Here is a 19,071-nt window from a genome sequence, read left to right on the forward strand (position 1 = left end):
ATGTGAGCAGACAGCTTGCAAACAGCCACCACGCTAAGGAACACAGCTCACTGCTCAGCAATCACTGGCCTATATAATGGCTTTCCATAAAGGTACAAATGAGAAGGACAATAGTAGGGCCAAGTATTTGCAAGATCAGACCAGCATGAGAAAGCTGGAAGTGTAACTTGGCAACGCTCCAAACTTCAAAAAAACTCTTACGAGGATGTCACATCACCTTTAAAGACCTCCAAGGCACTTGCCTGCACACCCGCAAGACCCAACAAAGTCTTGCTCCCAGGATTTTCATCATCTGTAGTGGCAAGTCACTGGGCAGGCCTCATTAGCCATATCCTCAACAGCTTTAATTGACAACTATAGCACTTGGGACAGACAACCAGATGAAAGACTAAGGCTGTAAAGACAAAAAGAATCCCACCTACTCTACATAAATCGAGTTGTTTCTGAGTGACAGGGGACTTGTACTCTGGGGGTAAAGGTGTCCATTTTAAATGACAAATCTACTCAATGGGATCACTGTCTTCACAAAGAGGCACTCTTACTCACCCATCTGCAAGGGCGGTGAAGAGAAAGGGAACATACGAAGAACACCCAGCCAGAACCAAAACTGAGCTGGGATGGCTGCCAGAAGTCTCCAGGCACATCAGACCACAGCACACTTCACATTTCTTCACAGGTCTACTTGGCTACTGGTTAAATAACTACTTTCTCTCCCTCTGCTTTTCTTTTGTAGCACTGTACATTGCTGACAGCAGCCCACTGCAAATTGCTTGCCATAATTTAGCTTACTAAATGCAGTAATGCATTCATATAGACAGGACCCAGTAGGAAATGGAACAGTAAGGAGCAGGGACTCTTGCCAAACTTGACAAAGACAGCCTGTGCAAATGAAAGTCCTTATATTTGATCAAGCACAAGCAGCTTTAATAGTGGGGGAGAAAGCTTAAAGAGGTTCTGTAATATGCTCAGTACCTTCCCCTGGAACAACCTAAATGAAATCAGGCTGCAAGCTTAGAAAAATGCCATTTTTCAGCTGCTACAGATAAAACATCATGTTCATCACTGCCATTAAGGTTTTACGGAAGGAATAACCATGGCCAACAATGTGGGCTTTTTCTGTTCTCTTTTCTTTTTCAGATTTCTGTCCCTTATTTCTAGCCACAGAACAAAGCAAACCCCTCCAAACACATTTAAACACTTCGACAAGAAAAAGAGATTAACTCTGACTCTAAAACCGTCCTCAGCAAATTCTAATAAACTTTCTAAGCACCTCTTCCTCCTAACATTTTATGATTCATATATGCACTCCAATGTGCAAAAGGAGCTGGCTCTGCGTAGGGGCATGTAACTCAAAGCACTGCCACATCCATATGACAATTTTCAGGTTCGTTATTTTGTTGTTTGTTCAATCAGAGATTTAAGGTTCTGTGAAATTCTGAAAGTATGGCTAAGGACGTCGCGTAGCCATACTTAGCTAACCACTACAGACGTTTTACATGACAATTTAAGAATGTTGTACTAAATGCAATACATACTCTGTTCAACTCTGCAGATATCCAAAATTGGTGTTTAATTAAAATGTAAGATGGCTAGTATTTTTAAAACTAAGTTAGCAGATTCATTTGTGCAATATTTTGCAATAAAATTAACAAGAAATGTTCTCCAGTATATATCTTTTAACTTGGTTTAAAAGGCTGGTTTCAGCACATATCTTTACCCTGCTCAATTCCACTAATAATTTTCTCAAAAGATTCTAAATTGACTTTTAACTTTCAAAAAAAAAGGTGATACGTATGAAAACACCTTCATGATTAGAGATATTAACTCTATTGTATCTTTTGCTGTGGTGTTTGTAGTCAGGTATTTTATGGCACCCGAATCAGTAAATTGTTTCTTCTTCATTGGGCCTCCTAAGAAAAACACCAAGGCTCATTCTAGCTAAGCTAAAAACACACAGTGCACATTAGCTTAACATTTCACTGAAAGAAGCCTGTTGTATGTAGTCAAATCTCTGTAAATACACAGAATAACAGGGTATCTTTTAATCCCATGATGCTCCTCTGCAATAGTGCCAGCTCCAATCCCAAACTTTTCAGAGACACACTGAATATACCTGTACCATAATGGATTCTGCAAGAAGTACCAGACTCCCCCAAATGGGCAAGAAGAGTATATGTGTGGAAACTCAATTCACAGAGAAACATTCAATACATGGGCAAAGAAATTCTTAAAAGCAATGTTTAATGAACTCCAAATCTTCAATATGTGGAGGAAGGTGGATAGGTTATATACTTATGGGTAATTTATAGGTTTGATAAGTCACTACCTAATGATGCTGTTAAATATCCTTGTAGCTGTTGTGATAAGCTTCCTTTGACCTGCAAGGATTCTTCAAATGATCCTGCCTCTAGGGTAGCTGCTATTTTGCACTGCTGCAGCCTCTTCCACAGGCAGTGCTTAGTGTAATTTCAGAATGTCTTTTAATTATTGTTTTCCTAGATGTAAATTAAAAGGCCATTTGGAAAACATGTCTGCAGTGATCCTTTGGTATGGAAAACTAAGTAATGTTCACAAGCCCAGTATCTCTCATATATGCTCCAGCTGGTACAACTGGCCAACATCTTGTCCATTCTGCCCAGGATTTTCTTAACACAATGGTGAAGAAGACAAACATCTACTGATGAGAATCCCTTGTAAGACAGGGTGCTTAGCCATTCAGTGACAACTCTTACCAGTTCCTTGCTTCCTCCCATCCTCCCCCACCGTATTCAGCCATTATACCTCAGCAAACTGAAACAATGTGGACTCCTCCGTTTGTTTTACTGTCCCCGGGACTCCAGGTTGTGATGTGTTTGAAGAGATCTGTCAGGAAAACAATTATGCTTGCATTACCTAACTCCTCAGTTTCAGTATCAAACTTCAACATATTAAATTTCTGATCCATCACACACGAAGACTCCTGGTATCCAAGAGCAAGCAAACGACCCCCAGCACACCCATACAACAATCTGCTTTCCAGGAGGCAGGTAAATAGGTGAATTACCATCTGTGAAATGGTAATCTTAAATTATTTTTCAGAAGGAAAGCCTTTCCTAGGATCAACAAAACAGGCTTTTTTGAAAGGCTTTTATTTGCTGGCTGATATGTCAAAGGAGGGTTAGCAACAAAAACTTAACACTATATTGTATTTCACAGTTCAGTGAAAGACTTGAGACTGCAGAATAGTGGTGATGACAGAGCACAGATTGCTACTTTGCACAGAAGGTAAGTGTGGACAAGGACACAATGTGTGCAGGTATTTTGAGATACCAGATCTATCCCAGACACTAAGGTAACTGCATTTCATGCTGCTTAACTTGTGCCAATTAGTTTTATTGCCAATGACACCTCTGATTAATGTTAGGCCTTGGCACAAGTACTAATTATTTTGCCATTGACACACACGCCTGCAATGCACTTGTTAGGTGCACCCTCACTACAGGCTGTTTAACATCCTAGAAAAGTAGGACCAGGTAATATGCATTGCTAATTCCTGATAATCAGTAAGGTACTTCTAAATCACAAGAGCTTGTTTCCTGGCACCCAGTGAAATTTTTCTTCAATGGGTAAAGAAAAGGGCTTGTGACCACTGGCTTAGCAAGAGCTTATCTGGCAGCACACAACACAATTCCTGCCTACTACCACATGGATCTGGCACTTCCCTGCTTCAGCACTGTAAAATGAACTGAAACAATTAGGCAAGCTGGTATTTGTCTTATTTGTCTTACTCTTTAAAAAATTCAGCAGTGAAATTCAAGAAACAGACCATTATCAAGATGTACTATACAATGTATGGCATTGCTCTACTGACAGTGTAAGTGTACAAAAGCATCTCAGAAATACTGGAAGATGGATGTTGAGTCATTACCATAGAAGTGTCATAAGTGACACTGGAATTAATCAATTCTAAGAAGCTTCTAAGTATTGCTTTTTATTGCTGGCACACCAGGCCTTTCCTCTTCTTAACAAGAAAAGCCAGCAGGCTGTTTAAGAGCCTAATTACAGGTTATTTACTTAACTCTGGCCATTACCTTTAATCAGTAATAAAGGATCAGTGCTCCAATTTATTTCTAATAAATTTTGAAAGCCTCAGATCTTAAATTGGGACTCAAGTTCTTGTGCGTTAATGTTAAAACAAACAAACAAAATTATATTTTCTGTGTGTTAGGATTGCAATGTATCTGGTCCATAAGTGATGGTATTTAGGGAGGAGTATGAAGGAGCACATATAAATGAATATTAAAGATAAGGGAGTCAGATTCACAGCTGGTGTGGATAGAGATAATAAAAAGAAGCCCCAGCTATGACAAAATTTCTTTCCGTATGCAGTTAAACACCACCCAGTGTCCTGTACAATCACTATTTATGCAGGTAAATATTTCTATGTCATTTGACTATTTCAAAACTTGGAATGATACAAAAAGTGATGTTTGCAGATGGCCAGGATTCCTTGCAACCTTATTTTTGTTGTGTTTATACCACTGAAACTCACTAACACTCAGCTGAAGCAGTGTACACTTTAAAGAAAAAAAAAACCACCACCACACCGCAGTTGCACTTCTAGCAGTAAGTGGAATAGGTTGACAAAAACATTATACATTGCAAAGTTAAAGCATCGTTGCATAGAGCTATTTGGTGGTTACAGAATAGAAGAAAATTTTGGAAATTCCAGAACTACAGAAGCTGATGACTAAAGCCACCACAGTAGATCAGAAACATAATGTAACATCCAAATACACATCTTAAAACTTTAGTTAATAAGGTTCTAGTTTAAAACTAAGTGCAGGAATGACATATCTCTAAATTAGAGCTTAGCCCACAGCTCCATCATTGCACTAGGGTTTCCACTACGCTCCTAAACACACTCTCCGCACTCAAGTCTGACCTACCTATCTATGATAGGTCTGACCTACCTATAAATGATTCAATAGCATAAATCCAAAAAGAAGAAACAAATAAAAGCACAAATTTTATTCAAAGAATTTTGATTTTTCTTTCAGCTGAACATCAAATGCTTCCTAAAAGGAAACACTTGGGAAGAAAACCCTTTTTAAAGAAACTCACCTCTGCAAACTGAAACAATGATGACTTCTGACAGGCTTCTGTAGAATTAGTTGCATCAGACTGGCAGGTACTGGAGGAAACCTGAAACAAGGGGTGTGCAGAGTAAGACCTCAACAGTGTTTCTTTCAAGCTAAGAACAACAGTGAGCAAAATAAAATAGAGCATTTAAGAGAAAATGGACAAGCTAATGTTTCACAGTCCTGGAAAGATTAAATCATATTTATAGATGAAAATATAGTTTAGCACTCATTTTAATGCATTTGAAAATCATCTAAGAAGAAAGACTACAAAAAATACCAGTTTTTTTCTTTTATCATTCTGAACTTGTCAGAATAGTTTTATTGAACAGAATACTAAACGGATTATATTGGGCTACACACTCAACTATCTTGTACTGGTGATGCTATCAACACTGCTATATCTGTAGTTGGTGCTATCATTCTGAATAAGAAGATTATCTAGAAGGTAAAAAATGTTTTGAAGACACTCAGAGTTGCTAAGTGATGGAAATACTTATTAGAAAAATAATTCCAAATCTTGACAGCATGAAAGTAAGTAGATAAGAGGAGCCCAAGCCTAAAATTGCTAAAATAATGTACCTAAACATCCATTTTAGGGGTGCTTTTGAGAAGCAGTGCAAGAAAGAGTCATAACACCTGAAATCAAAATACCAAAAACTGACTGTTCAAAAGCCTTATTTGAATTAACACTGAGCTTAGCCATACTATTCTTATTAGCTAGAAATGTTTTAATCAAGCCTCATTCTGTAAAGGATCTCTATCAAATATGATATATTCATTAAGTATCACATTTGAGTGTGAAAGATGTACATATGTAACTCCTAGGAGCATAAAGTACCTTTAATATAAAACAAAATGTGTAACATGGCTTTTAAGATACAGAAGAAAAGGAAGGAAGCTTTGTAAGATTTCAGGAAAAGTTACAGAATGGAAATTTTTTTCCCCTAACAATTTTTACTTTTTCCACAAAACTTCAGTTTATTTAAAACACTGCAATGCAAACGTGGGAGGTTTTTTCTCTTATTTATTACCGAAACAAGTATACCAGTAGCTTTTACTGGTGAATGCAAACCAGATATAGGTACCAACTGCACCCTTTTGCTGGTAAGCACGTAGCACCACAGAAAATGCAGACCTACATAACGTGCTGTTTGCACTGCTGCTGTTTGTCTGAGATGTTTAAGTACTGCAATAGCACCAGTGGTATTCTGTTTCAGGAATCTGCTACCCACGCTCCCTTGAAAACACTAAATCTGAGTATAGTGACCCACAGGACGAGGGGAACTATACCAACACGACAATTTGCTTGCTTGTTTCTTCCCTGCCACAAAACCAAGCAGCACCAGTTACTCCTATGATCTATATTTCCATTATATTTATCAAGCACTGAGAAGGATGTTTTATCAGTATACTGTGGAGTATACCAGCCCAAAGGGTTACAAAGAATGTATCTTTAATGCCTGTCTTTTGCTTTTTCAATGTTTCACTGATGTAATGTTTGTTACTGATTTTTCTCATGTTTCTGTAGGATCTGTTTAAAATGTCTGTGCCTCAGCAGTGGTCAGGATTGTTCTGGGAAAGCATCTTGCTGCTGTTGAGTGACCCATCTCTGCAGGTCTGAGACTCTGCAGTGGTGTGAAATATGTAAGGTTGCTGCCTGCATGTCTAAGCACTCATTTGGTTATTTTAGGCCACTTCACTGGCGGGATTCTCCCAGAAATAACCAAATTTGGGGTTGGTTCCCCATATAACTTAACTTTTCTGCCTTATGTAGCTTAGCTTGCAGGGTCTACTGAAGCAGTTTGTACATAAGTGGAGCCTTTCCAGTGCACCACACAAAAGGGCACTACTTTGCTTAGGAGAAGCCACGTGAAAACTCCCAGCTCCTAAGGTGGGCACTGCAGGGCCACCCGTTCCTGAACTCTTCTCAGCTGTCCATACAGACACTGTGGCTCCACAGCTCCCTCTGCCTATCCAGGGCCATGTCCACCGGAACATGTCAATACATGCCTGAGATGGCACAGCACAAACCAGCTCTGGGTTAGGAGCCATTGACCCACGGACCCCAGGAGCACCGTGCTGGAGCGGAGATGCCCTCCCAAGGGAGACTATCCCAGCTCAGCCCCTGCAACACTAGGGCTGTAAGACATTCCCTCCCTGGGCAGGGGCAGGGGGAAAACTGCCTCCTCTCATGCTGGGGATAGGCACAGCTTGTTCACTGTGTGGTACAGGAACCACTTACTGTGGAAGATGCGAAGCCCAGTTTTCTATAGATTTGTGTGTAAAGGACAGATTGCTGATGCACAGTAACTCAGAGGAGATTTTATAGTTGGAACCACTACACTTTTCCTATTACTTCCTCTTATTCTTTAAAAAGTTAATGCTGTTGCATTTGCTTGACAGAGAACTAATTTGAGCTTGTTTCTTCTACTCTGCTGCTCCACAAACACTCTTGACTTGTGGGAAACTTATTATCTCCAGGACTTCTAACCTTTGCCAGGCTGAACCTGATCAAAGCATTAAAATAATTACCAGAGGGAAAAGATGCACAGATAGTGCCATTTGGTATGTCTCATTTCCTGCCGTAATAAAATGTTCTCAACATCTCATTGCTTCTCCTCTTTCTTCCTCCCAGCTTTCCCTCAAGCTGCACTGAAAGATTTTTCACTTCTGATTTACACCTTGTGCAGACCTGGTATCACGTGCAAGATAACCTTTTGTTTAAAAAAGAAGGAAACCACAAGTGTGGCCTTCCTTTCCCTCCAGGGTACCGTAACCTGCTCTAAAATGATCACACCAAACAAAGGCGGAGGACAGACCCTAGAACAGCCCCTGGCTCACCTGCCACTGCCTGATGTGAAGCTTTAATGCTGTCCCGATGTGGGACAGGAGTCTGCTGCTGGGCAGTGGAAAGCCTGGAAACTGGTAGAAGAGACAGGTTTTGGACCACACTATGAATTTTGGGATTTCTGGGCAGTAACCTACAGAGAGGCCACTAGGTGCTGCTGTAAGGCAAGGAAAGGGCCCGACGGACCAGTAAGGGAGATGTGCAGGGAGGCAAAGGGGCAAGCAAGGAGCGCTGCTCACCCAGCTTCGGCAGTCCTGCTAATAACCTGCGGTGAGGATCAGGCTCTGCCTGGCACAACAACAGCAGCTGGAGCAGACCCGTCTTTGCTCAAGTGTTCAACAAAACACACTCATACACACACCACAGTCTTGTGACCCAAAACCTAGGCGGAAACTCCCTGCATATCCAAATCCTTTGTCTACTTGCCCTTAAGGTCTGTAGCGTCTCTTGCTTATCTGCTTAGTAACTCCAGCTGTTGCCTGGAAATCAATTATATGCCAACACCGAATTCTGTTAGAAGAAGAAAAACTCTCTAGTCTACTGAAAAAATAACAAAAATAGGAACACACCGAGAGATGGCGACTGAAGCCTCAAAACAATTCCATAAATATCACTGTTGTGCCTCTTCCCATCCTCCTGCTGGCAGGTCATTTTGTTACCTGACATCTGGGCTTCTGACAACCCGGAGATTAAACACCTGACTTGAAAAACCCCAATACATCCATTTAGCATAATTCTGACAGAACATCAGCAGGTGCTGAAAATGTTTACATGGGATTAATAGACAAGTGCAGTGTCCTTCATCTTCTCCCAGGTTCTGAGCAAAACTATGCCAGTGCTGCCCTCCTCTCCACTAACAACTTTTAAGATGACAATGGTATTTAAGGCGTATGTTACAAGGCCACCCAAGCCTGCATAATCACACATATGCACAGCAGTCACACTGCATTTTGACAGGTAATCTTCTGCTGGCAGACTTCCAGTTTAAGAACCATATATATGCATGTGTATCTTAAATGTATACACGGACTTTAATGATAATGAAAGCTATGTGATATAATTCAGAGCACTCTTTTAAAAATGACAGTGTTCATCCTTTTATTTTTTTTTAAATAGAAATGCAGGGGTTTAGATGTACAACACGTATTTATATACTTACGTGCAGATAACAACAATAAATATATTCTCCATAGTTAACCAACTTCTGAACGTCTGCACTAACCATACCTCAGCAGTCACCTCAGTACACCAAATTCTCTGCCATGTCGATACCAACTCTAAAGCAATACAATTGACGCCTCTCCACTGAAGAGCAAAGCAGCTCATCAACTCCATGATGAATTCTTGAGCTTCTTTCTGAGCCTGTCAAACCACGTCCTAGCATGTTCTGCTAACCTCCCAAACGCTGGCTGGAGCGTAAACCCATAAGTATGGAAATCCAACCACAGATTCTCATAAAGACAGGCAAAGATGAACATCTTACGCCTCCTCTGTCCACATGCCCGACAGTGGGAAGACAGAAGAGCTGTTCAGTTATTCAAGTCTAAATAGTTTTAGCATCATTACTGCATTTCAGAAACATGGGCCTAAGAAATATTTGCTCTGTATCTAATCATCGCTGAAACACAATGGAAAGCAAAATGGAAGACACATCAGGGTTGCCACACAAAAGAAACTGAGAAAGTTTCCCAGCACATGGAAACACAGCTGGAGACTTAATTCCCGCTAACACGTGGGTAGGAGGACTGAACTTTGTTCATTTGGGTCCCTTTGAGAATACCAATCACCCAGATTGTTCTGGAGGATGTATTTTACAAAGTGGACCCTCAGAAAGGATTGGAGATGTGCAGTTTACTGGGAAAGTGCTCTGTGGCTTACCTGCTTCTCAGAGAGGGTAGTACAATTAAAATAGTATAATTGATTAGTATGGGCTAATTTATGGCCCACTGTGATTCTAAGCACAGCCAACAAGTCCCTCAACTAGTTTTGTTCAGGCTGTATTTATGACAATAATTTTGCTCCCCACTTTTGGGGAAAGCAGATTACACAGTTTGCTTCTTTGATGTGGAGAGCCAGGTTTCAAAAGAAGACTACAGGCCCAGAAGAGCACAGCAGAGTATAGCTTACACATAAAGTGAATATTACATCACAAGTCATATTGCACACTCCTATCAGAAAAAATGAGGTTTATGTAGGCACATGGGAAACGTCTTTTGCTCAAAAAAAAAAATAGTCCTGATTAAAAAAATATCCATGTACTAAAACAATTGCACGGCATTCTCTCTGATTTGTCTCTAAATCTACATGTAGATTTTATTCCTTCACTGCCACGAAGTCATATTACTTGAGGTTATTATATAAAATGAAAAAAACTCAACTCATGAAGACCTTTCTTAATGGAACTTAGTATCTGTGACTACACTATACCTTCCCTTACATTGCAACATAACAGCATAGTAAAAACAGTTTTTATGCTCCAAACTGAGAGATTACAAGTTTGAAAAGTACAGGACAGAATCATTTTAGAACAAGGTAATACATTTCTTTTCACTTCTTTGCCAACTTGACACTAGTGTTTCTGCAGCACGGAAGGCCAGCAGCCACACCTGCACAAAAACCTCCATGGCTCAAACTGCTGTGCAAAGCATTGAGGAGTCTTGGTGGTAGAGGAACAACCCATCTCAAACACACTACACATTTTCCATTTGGGGGTATCACGTGTAGATAAGTTAACTATTGCTTTTCCTCCCAATAACAACAACAACAACAAAAAAGAAACCTTCCTCACTTCCACTGCTCTTTCCAGGCTAGAGATTCATGGCAGTGACTACCTATTTTACCCAACATACAACTGCTTTTTGAACAATTTCCAAAGCTGGCCTCAAAAACAGATCATATTAATAATCAATATAAAGAAAGACCAGAGGTCTCTGCACTACTGGAGATATGCAGGCACACTTATTTACTAGACCCCTTTGTAAAAATATAAAAAAAGTTTATGATGGCAACTGAACTACAAACTTATTTTTAGATATAAAGACTCAGTGAATAGGAGTAGACTGCAACACTTTGATTACCTTCTAGCACTTGCATGGTTTCAGAATGCCTATACAATGACATTGACTGTATGGAAGTTATTAGGTACTTATTTTGTTGTTAGTGCCAAGGTTGCAGTTGTGTGAGGCATTACAAAAGCATATAAAATCCTTGCCTACAAAAGCTTGCAAACCACCCGTTTGTTAACACAGTCACAGTATTTCAAGCCTTCTACCTCTGGCAATATTCTTTCATAGGGTAGACTTGACTGGTGTGATCAAATATTCAGTCAGCAGAGTTAATATAGAACTGACACAAAAACTGGACTCAACTTCTACATTCACAGTTGGGATACAAGATTCACACTTCAGTCCCACCTGAGGTTACCTGAGATGTGTCCTAAATTTCATTCCCCACTGTCAAATATTCCTGTTATGAGGCCTCTTTAAACTGAGGTCTCGTGGTAAGGGAGAGAAGAAAGTTCCTTACCTCTTGTGCAGTAAGTGCATGTTCCCCTGCTAGAAGCAGCATACTTAGGCCTCCCATTTGTGTAGGATCTGTTAAAAGAGTAAAACCAAGTCTTAAGTTGATTCATTTGCTTGTTTAAGAAACCTACCACTTGCAGCATTAAACCCCCAGAAGACTACTTGTCACAGACACTCTAAGCAAGCTGCCATAAAAGGCAGTTCAAGAGAATCACAAATAACCATTTCTGTACCCTCTGGGAAGGCTTTCAAAGCTGTTTGAAGGATTTAATTGGATTTGTGTGCTTAACACCCCATTGCGTGGATTTACAATTTTACTGCCAAAGGTTTTATGTACTACAGAGATGAATATCTTTAAAACAGCAACTGTAATGATCTCATACATAAATATACACAAAGATGCACATGTTTATAACTCAGTGGATGCTCCTACCAAGGGATTGGTTCCTTCTTTAGCCACCAAACAAATTAAAAGATGGAACAAAACAACATGATCAAGCTCAGAAGCAAAATTTTTATTTTCATTTGTCTTTAATTTAGAGCTGCATTTAGTGGCGAAAAGTGCCAGCCTGACAGCTCTGAAGCATGAAGCGCTTGATCCTCTGTGCCAGAACAGCACAGGCACTGGCCAGGCAAGCTGCCTGCCTACTTGTTGCTCTGCCAATACAATATATAATTGAGGCAAGTAAAATGGAGATATAAATGTTCTTCTTCAAGTATTTGATAATGACAGCTCCTCGCCTCCAGCCTTCCTGCACTTCAGGAGCTCAGAAAATGACAACAAGTGAAAGCAATAAACACTGGCACTGCATTAGCCATGGAGTGGCTTTTCCACTCAGAACAGTGGTTGCTCTTCATCACTATGAAGACTAACTGTCTGATTTTCAGGGAATGCCTTGGAAGAAATGTTGGGGCCTGATTTAACAGTGTCATGTAGAGAGAGGGAGACAGACTGTGGCCCAAATATCTCATACAACAGCCACAACATGAGAGAAACAGAAGCATTATCCTTGCTGTATTGCTGAAACATCAACTTCAGAATGATTAAACACACCAAAGCTAAGGAAATTTCCTCATGTTTCACTAAGCATGTTTTCCAATATCCTTTTACTAAACTATACAAAAACTCTCTCTACAACAATAAATTACATGTAGCTGGGGCCATTCCCTGGAATGGAGGCCAAATGGCACACTTACCTTTGTCCACTTAGTTCCATTTTGGTATGTAAAATTTGGATGCAAAATAGCTGCAACTGAAATGCCCACTGGGAAATCCCCTGGCCCCTTCTCACTCAGGAGTGAGGCCAAGGAATTCGTTGATCTTTTCAGCTGACATGGGCCAAACTGCTACCTGTAAACCCCCAAACAATCTAGTGCTACAGATGATCAAGGTTCAGTTCATGGGAATACTCATTGGTGCTATTTAATTCAATACCACAGATACTGCCAAAAATTCTCTGGCAGATAGCATCTCACACTGACACTCACAAGGTAAGTTTTTTCACACGGTAAGTTCTTTCAATAATCTCTTAGAAGGGCATTAAATAGAAGCAGATGAAAACAATGTGAATAAACCAGGCTCATTCATTATCTCAAGGAGGAGAAGAGTGGCTTATCATTATCTTTAAAATGCATCCTAAATAGCATCTGGCTTCATACCCAATATTCAACTAGAATTATGTTTTTCCTTCACCATAATAAACAGGTAAAGGCATGTGGGGTTTTTCATATTTTTAAGGAGTTTTTATTTTTAAATAAAAATGGAAAAAAAACAATTAAGCTTCTATGAAGACACAAGAAATTATTGAAAGTGTAGAATCTAGTAACAAGAAGTGGTTGAAGAAACGGAGACAAAAACCAGGAAAGGTCAGCAAGTACCTAAGTAGAATTTGTAAGTGAAGTTATCCTGTCAGCACAGCACTTTATGCCAACAGAAACCATTCAGTCCTTCAAACCAGAGGACATCAGGGCAATAAAGAAGTGACAAGTGAACATGTATCTTGAAAAATAATGCCTGAGCAGGCCGTTAATTTGGAGGAAGGAGAGATCAGAAGAGATCTCCAGGCCCATCATAAACTTACAGAGCTGCATATTAAACAGTAAGGGCTTGGTTGTTGCTTTCTACTTTCTTTATTTCCATTGGAAGGTTTTTGCAGAATCCAAATCTTCTAAGTATTAAGGGCTTTCTTCTAGTTTTGAGCTTAAATATACTCAGGGCTAGGCAGTACATATTTTTTCTGATGCCTGCATCTTTATGATTAATAACTGTTCTCCTAAATGTCATCTCCCTTTTCAGCATTTACAGGAATCACCCTACTCTTCTTCCACCTGCCTTCCTCTTCTAAATAACTCAAGATCTCCTGATGTCATCAAGCACATCCATCTCCAATGGTTCCAGCAATCCCTTAGCCCTCTCTTATGCCCACACCGTACTGATGACTCCCAGCTGCTCTTTTACGCTTCATTTTAGTTGTCCGTGGGTCTTTTTCCCCCTCCTCAGTTTTGGCCAACTGGAGAACACTCAGTTCATGGCTGTAAAATTCTTGCCCCTCTTCTAAATATCTTCTTGGTGGTCTTGGCTTTCTGCCTTTCAAATAAGTAGCTTATCATAAGAGGACAAAGACAGAAGTGTTTTTTTCCTGAAGTAAGCAAATACTTAATCTGTTTATTTAAATATAAAAATTAAGAGGAAGGAAAAAATGACAGCTAAGTGGAAAGTGAAAGTTTAATTTGATGCTTAAACAACTTGAACACTTATGCTGCAGCTGTAGCAGAGGGCTGGTGCTTAGATGTCTGGTCGTGATAAAAACAAAAATCCTTCCACTAAGGTTTCAAATTACAAAATAACTTCACCTAAGGGAAGACAAAATGTACATGTGCAAACACTGCCATATGTTTATAGTGCCTTCTCAGCACACCAATGTTTCTCTTCTGGCACTAAGAACTTAGTAGTATGAAGAGTTAATTTCAAGGGGTATTTTGGAGTAATTTACAGTTAGATCAACAGTACTGAGAAAACAGCACACACATTTGACTTGCAGAATGGGAGGCGATTCTTGACTTTCTCAACAGCTTTTAATACTGATGAAACTTAAAACCACCACACTATTTGGGAATGACATACTTTGTTAGTACTGGGCTGGTTAGAGACTCAGCAGGCTAACTTGTTCATCTTCGCCACTTTTCAGTCAGAGAAAGAAAGAACTGAGGAAGAACTAAGCAGAAAGAAGGCCAGCAGGTACCACCTCCAGCTAACTTCTACCTGGGTAAAGCATAATTAAGCTTCTTTCCAGAAAAACAAAAATAGCGTTTCTATAGGGATACAGCCTACTCTAGGAAGGGTCTTTTTTCCACTGTTTGCCTCATTAAAAAACATTTTGGCTCAGATAGTTTTCTTCTGATGCAAAAATGTGAAAAGTACTGGGAATCTTGCACACTTTTACAGCAAAGCTGTTGCAAACAACAGTTGCCTTTGCCCTACACCCTACAACAGATCACAGGTGAGCCATGTCATGAGGAAAGCATGCTCAACTACAACTTCCAGGCCAGATCATCAAGGACACTGATTTGTTGGTCTGCAGGTCAGAAGCCAAATGCTAGTGCCACACCTCAGCTTCTTGACCTAAAGGTAGGTGAACAAAAGACACTTAAATGTGGGGTGATTATTCCTTTAATGACAAAAAGTAAAGGAGAGGCACAGCCTGTGTGGGACTTGAAAAAAAAAAAAAAAGAAAGATCTTACTACCTATATATTACATTTCCCAAAATTAAATGTAATATGTAAAAAGACAGGATTAGCAAATAAAACAGATTTCCTGGCATGACCCTGGAATCATATAAACTTTGTCCTAAGGAAGTTATCTGCCTTGAAGATACAACTCAGTCAGTGGCATGTCAAAGGTAAAAGTGTTTCTGAGGTGGTTCAGCTACATTTCAGTTCATCAGCTAGCAAACAACTTGGATTTTAAAAGAGATCGTACTGGATAGAAGAGTTAGAGTTGAATTGAACTATCATGTGAAGTCAAGAAGAGAAGAGCACAATAAATATATTTAGCATGAACTGGTATATAGTTGACAAAGCAGTAATCCATTTGGCATGGCACACTTCTTATGATGTGGATGCTGCTAACATTTCTCTCAGAACCTGTCATTATCTTATGAGCTATTGTTATACTCAAGAAATTGTCAGCCTTCATTGGTGTGAGAACTGGACCAAGATCCCTATGAATTACTATGCTCATTGACCCAGTCTGCAGAAAAAAAATAAAAATAAAGATTATCACATGTAGCACAAAAGGCCCTTCTTCAGAAATGAATGGTTCTATAGATAAAACAGTGGATTAGATTAGTTTCTACTTAATTCTCAATTTCTCTGTCCTTTGCTCTGACAGGTATTGCTTCAAGATGTCTGTACTCAAAAACTCTACATTAGGATAGCCCAGCAGGAGCTGTAGGGGATGGATGAGAGGTAGGTCAAGACCTATTACTTGTTCTTTGCATTAAGTTAATAAATATTTAAGGAGCATAGAAGTGATTCCTCTAATAGCAAAAGCAGAATGGGATGAAGGGGCTTGCGAATTTTGGAACTGGTCTCCCATATATCAGAACTACACAGCACGAAAAACTGTATTTGATTACATTTCACAGCTCCTTAACAGCCAGAAGGAATTTCATTATGGAAATTTTCATACCACTATACTAAGGTATACATGCCTTTTATCCTTACACTTGTTCCACAAAACCATTTTCCACTCTCCAGCTCAAAATCTCTCTAAGCAGAAAAGTCCTATCTGCCACACACATGTCATAACCTAGGTAGGATATGACAAAGTTTTTAATTTTATAAATACTGATGTATCTGAAACTTTAAATGAGGAAAAAAAAAGGAAAAAAGATGGAAAAAAAAAAGCTGGAGGAAAAAATATTTTCTATCTTGACTGTTAGGTTCTTAAGCTGCCAGTATTTAACAATAATGTCTCTGTATTTCAAGGTCATAATTACAACAGTTCTGCTATTTATGGATATCAGTGAGAGATTATCTGGTTTTTACCAGTTCAGGCACTCCACCTACACTTCTTTACACATTTAGGGTTTTTTCAAATGTTTAAAAGATTAGAATTTGCCCCTCCAAGATATAAATATAATGGGCAAAAGAGCATATTTCAACAAAATTAAATTATGCTTCTCTGGATTTAAATACAAAAAGGTTAGCCCCACTAGTACACTGATTCACAAGAATGTTAACATCTCCAACTTCAGAGACACCCACATATTATTTCTGCAAGCAGCAAATTACTAAAGAGAGTACAACACTCTATGACACATAAACAGAATGCACACAATCAGCGTTTTTCTTTTTGACCAGAGAATGAAAGTCTCTAACAGCAGATACACTGGAATCAAAAATCAATCAAATCTGGACTCCAAATTAGGTATGGATTATGATGTCACATATCTGGACTTGACTCTCGAAAGTACTCACGTACTACAGAAAATCTTAGGAAGTTGTTACAGAGAGGTTTAACTAGAGTTTTGGCAACTTAATTTGGGACATGAAAGTTATTTGCAGTACAGTATCATGTGTAGTAAAGAAAACTGGTATCACAGTTCCATTTCAATGCTGCATCGTCAAACAAAATGAAGATGAGTAATGTGGATGGAAATCTCACCTGCCATCCCAAAGTTAAGCTGTGGCATTTCTTCACTTTTGGTTACTTTCCTTGGGCTCGGTAAGTCTTTTGCAGAATCTGATGCAATGGCCCATAACTTTTTCCTGTTCGTAACACTGGATGTCTGGGTTTTCACAGGTTTGTTGGTTGTGGGGCACCACTTGTACCCTGGGTTTGCTTTCATAAATGCATCCTTGTACTAGAAAAGAAAAGGAAAATTACCAGTCATGACATTATACTATCCACAAGGCAACAGAGTGCACTGCATGTAAGAGGATTTAATGCAGTAAATAATCCTTAAATATCTTGATTTTTTAACAGTTTAATCACATGCTTAGAGTCTGACCACCAACTCAATTTGCTAAGAAGAAATATTAAGATATGTAGAGTCATATATAAAAAAGTGGGGTTTCTCCTTCTTCTCCTGAGGGTCCATTACCCAGAGCAGGCTGAAGTTCTGATCCTGCAAACTGCTCCTCAGTGCTTGCATGCTCATGCTGTGAGAAATAGATATTTGAATTCTTTAGCAGGTACAATCTTTGTTTGCTTTACAGTTTGAATCAAATGAAAACATACATTTAGCAACAAATGCAGCATGATGTATCTCACCTTGCACCCATTCTTCTCTAATAGTTTTGTATTTTAGAATATTTGAGTATATGCTTTCCCAAACCAGGTACCAAAAATAAATCAGAACCAGTATAATCCCATATTCAGTATCTTGGGATACATCTTCCCAGTGCTTCTTCCAAAATGTGCCATGCTGCATGGCTGCATAAAATAAACTGTGACCATTTAAAACACTCTTTGGCCTTGAGCACCCAGCACACATCTCAGTTGTTTGCTGTGTTCTTGGTATGAGGCAGCAAAACAAAGGAAGCCAGATTACACATGGTGGGTGGGGAAAAAGGCCTGGATCCTACACAGTTTGGGGGGTAGGGGAAAGGACGACGACCTATTTTATTCACAAAATGCAACAGCAACATTTTTCAAGTATCTTGCTGACCAGATTAAAATGAGATTTTTGAATGTTAACAGCAATAGAAAGACTGCATTTCAGTATTTTAAATGTGTTGCTATGCAAGGTGGAGAACTAGCGAATCAGAGGAACATGCCACACATTCCAGCTGCAGACGTTTGCCTAACAACTGATAGGGGTGTTACTGGGGGAGCCTACCCAGTAAGTACCAGTGCCCACTGCAGGAAGAAGGAACCCAGAACCTCCTCAGGACTGGGTAGCTCTCAATGGCAGCAAACGACCAAAAGAGCGGTTTTATCCTTGGAAGTACACGGCAGGGCAGCTGCAGGAAGTTTGTTCTGTGATTACTCGTTCCCACCCACACAGCTGTCACCAGTCCCAGTTACAGCACAGAGAAGCACCTATGTTTCATGCACATGCGTGCACAGAAACACAGGCAGAGAGGAAAAAAATCCCTTGGGCATCAGATACAGAAACAGCATTGAAAACCTTGTCCCCTGATAGAGCCACTATGGTGTTTTCCCAGATCAATAAACAGTATGCCTTGTGGCAGGATCACCATCGCATGTGCACTGCTTGCTTTCGTTTCCGTCCTAACCTATGAACTGGCACTTGCTACCTCCAGACTGTAGCACAGATAAAAACGTTTCAGTTTACAAGAAACACAGCACTGCATGAACCCGCTGTGTGAAGTCCTGTATTTATAGAAATGGCTATAAATAATAAAGATCTGCAGGGATCACTGACCCACATACACACTGTATTTTCTGAACAGCGCGTATGTATTAAATCTGCAAACTAAGGACTGCGACATCTCTCACCTCGCGCCTTTTCCCTTTCCCTCAGTTTGGTCTGGGAGCTCAGTATACCACAAAAATAGCCTGGTGGAGGGAAGGGAAAGGAAGGGGAGGGTAAGGGAAGAGGAGAAAAG

The 19,071-nt window shown here is 39.7% G+C and overlaps 1 protein-coding gene across 10 annotated transcripts in view; it reads right to left on the reverse strand.

The window, feature by feature from the left end:
• Positions 1-19,071, reverse strand: part of BBX (BBX high mobility group box domain containing) — a 137,839-nt gene that overhangs the window by 35,498 nt on the left and 83,270 nt on the right. For all 10 annotated transcript variants that reach the window (XM_029960666.1, XM_029960667.1, XM_029960658.1 and 7 more), the window contains 4 exons: positions 17,162-17,360; positions 11,497-11,564; positions 5,104-5,184; positions 2,782-2,862 (listed from right to left, as the gene is read on the reverse strand). In XM_029960666.1, the coding sequence (XP_029816526.1) occupies positions 2,782-2,862; positions 5,104-5,184; positions 11,497-11,564; positions 17,162-17,360 (429 nt within the window). The remainder of the gene's footprint in view (positions 1-2,781; positions 2,863-5,103; positions 5,185-11,496; positions 11,565-17,161; positions 17,361-19,071) is intronic.

Source organism: Manacus vitellinus, unplaced genomic scaffold, assembly GCF_001715985.3.
Source record: "Manacus vitellinus isolate BGI_N305 unplaced genomic scaffold, ASM171598v3 scaffold_28_pilon, whole genome shotgun sequence".
NCBI lineage: Eukaryota > Metazoa > Chordata > Aves > Passeriformes > Pipridae > Manacus > Manacus vitellinus.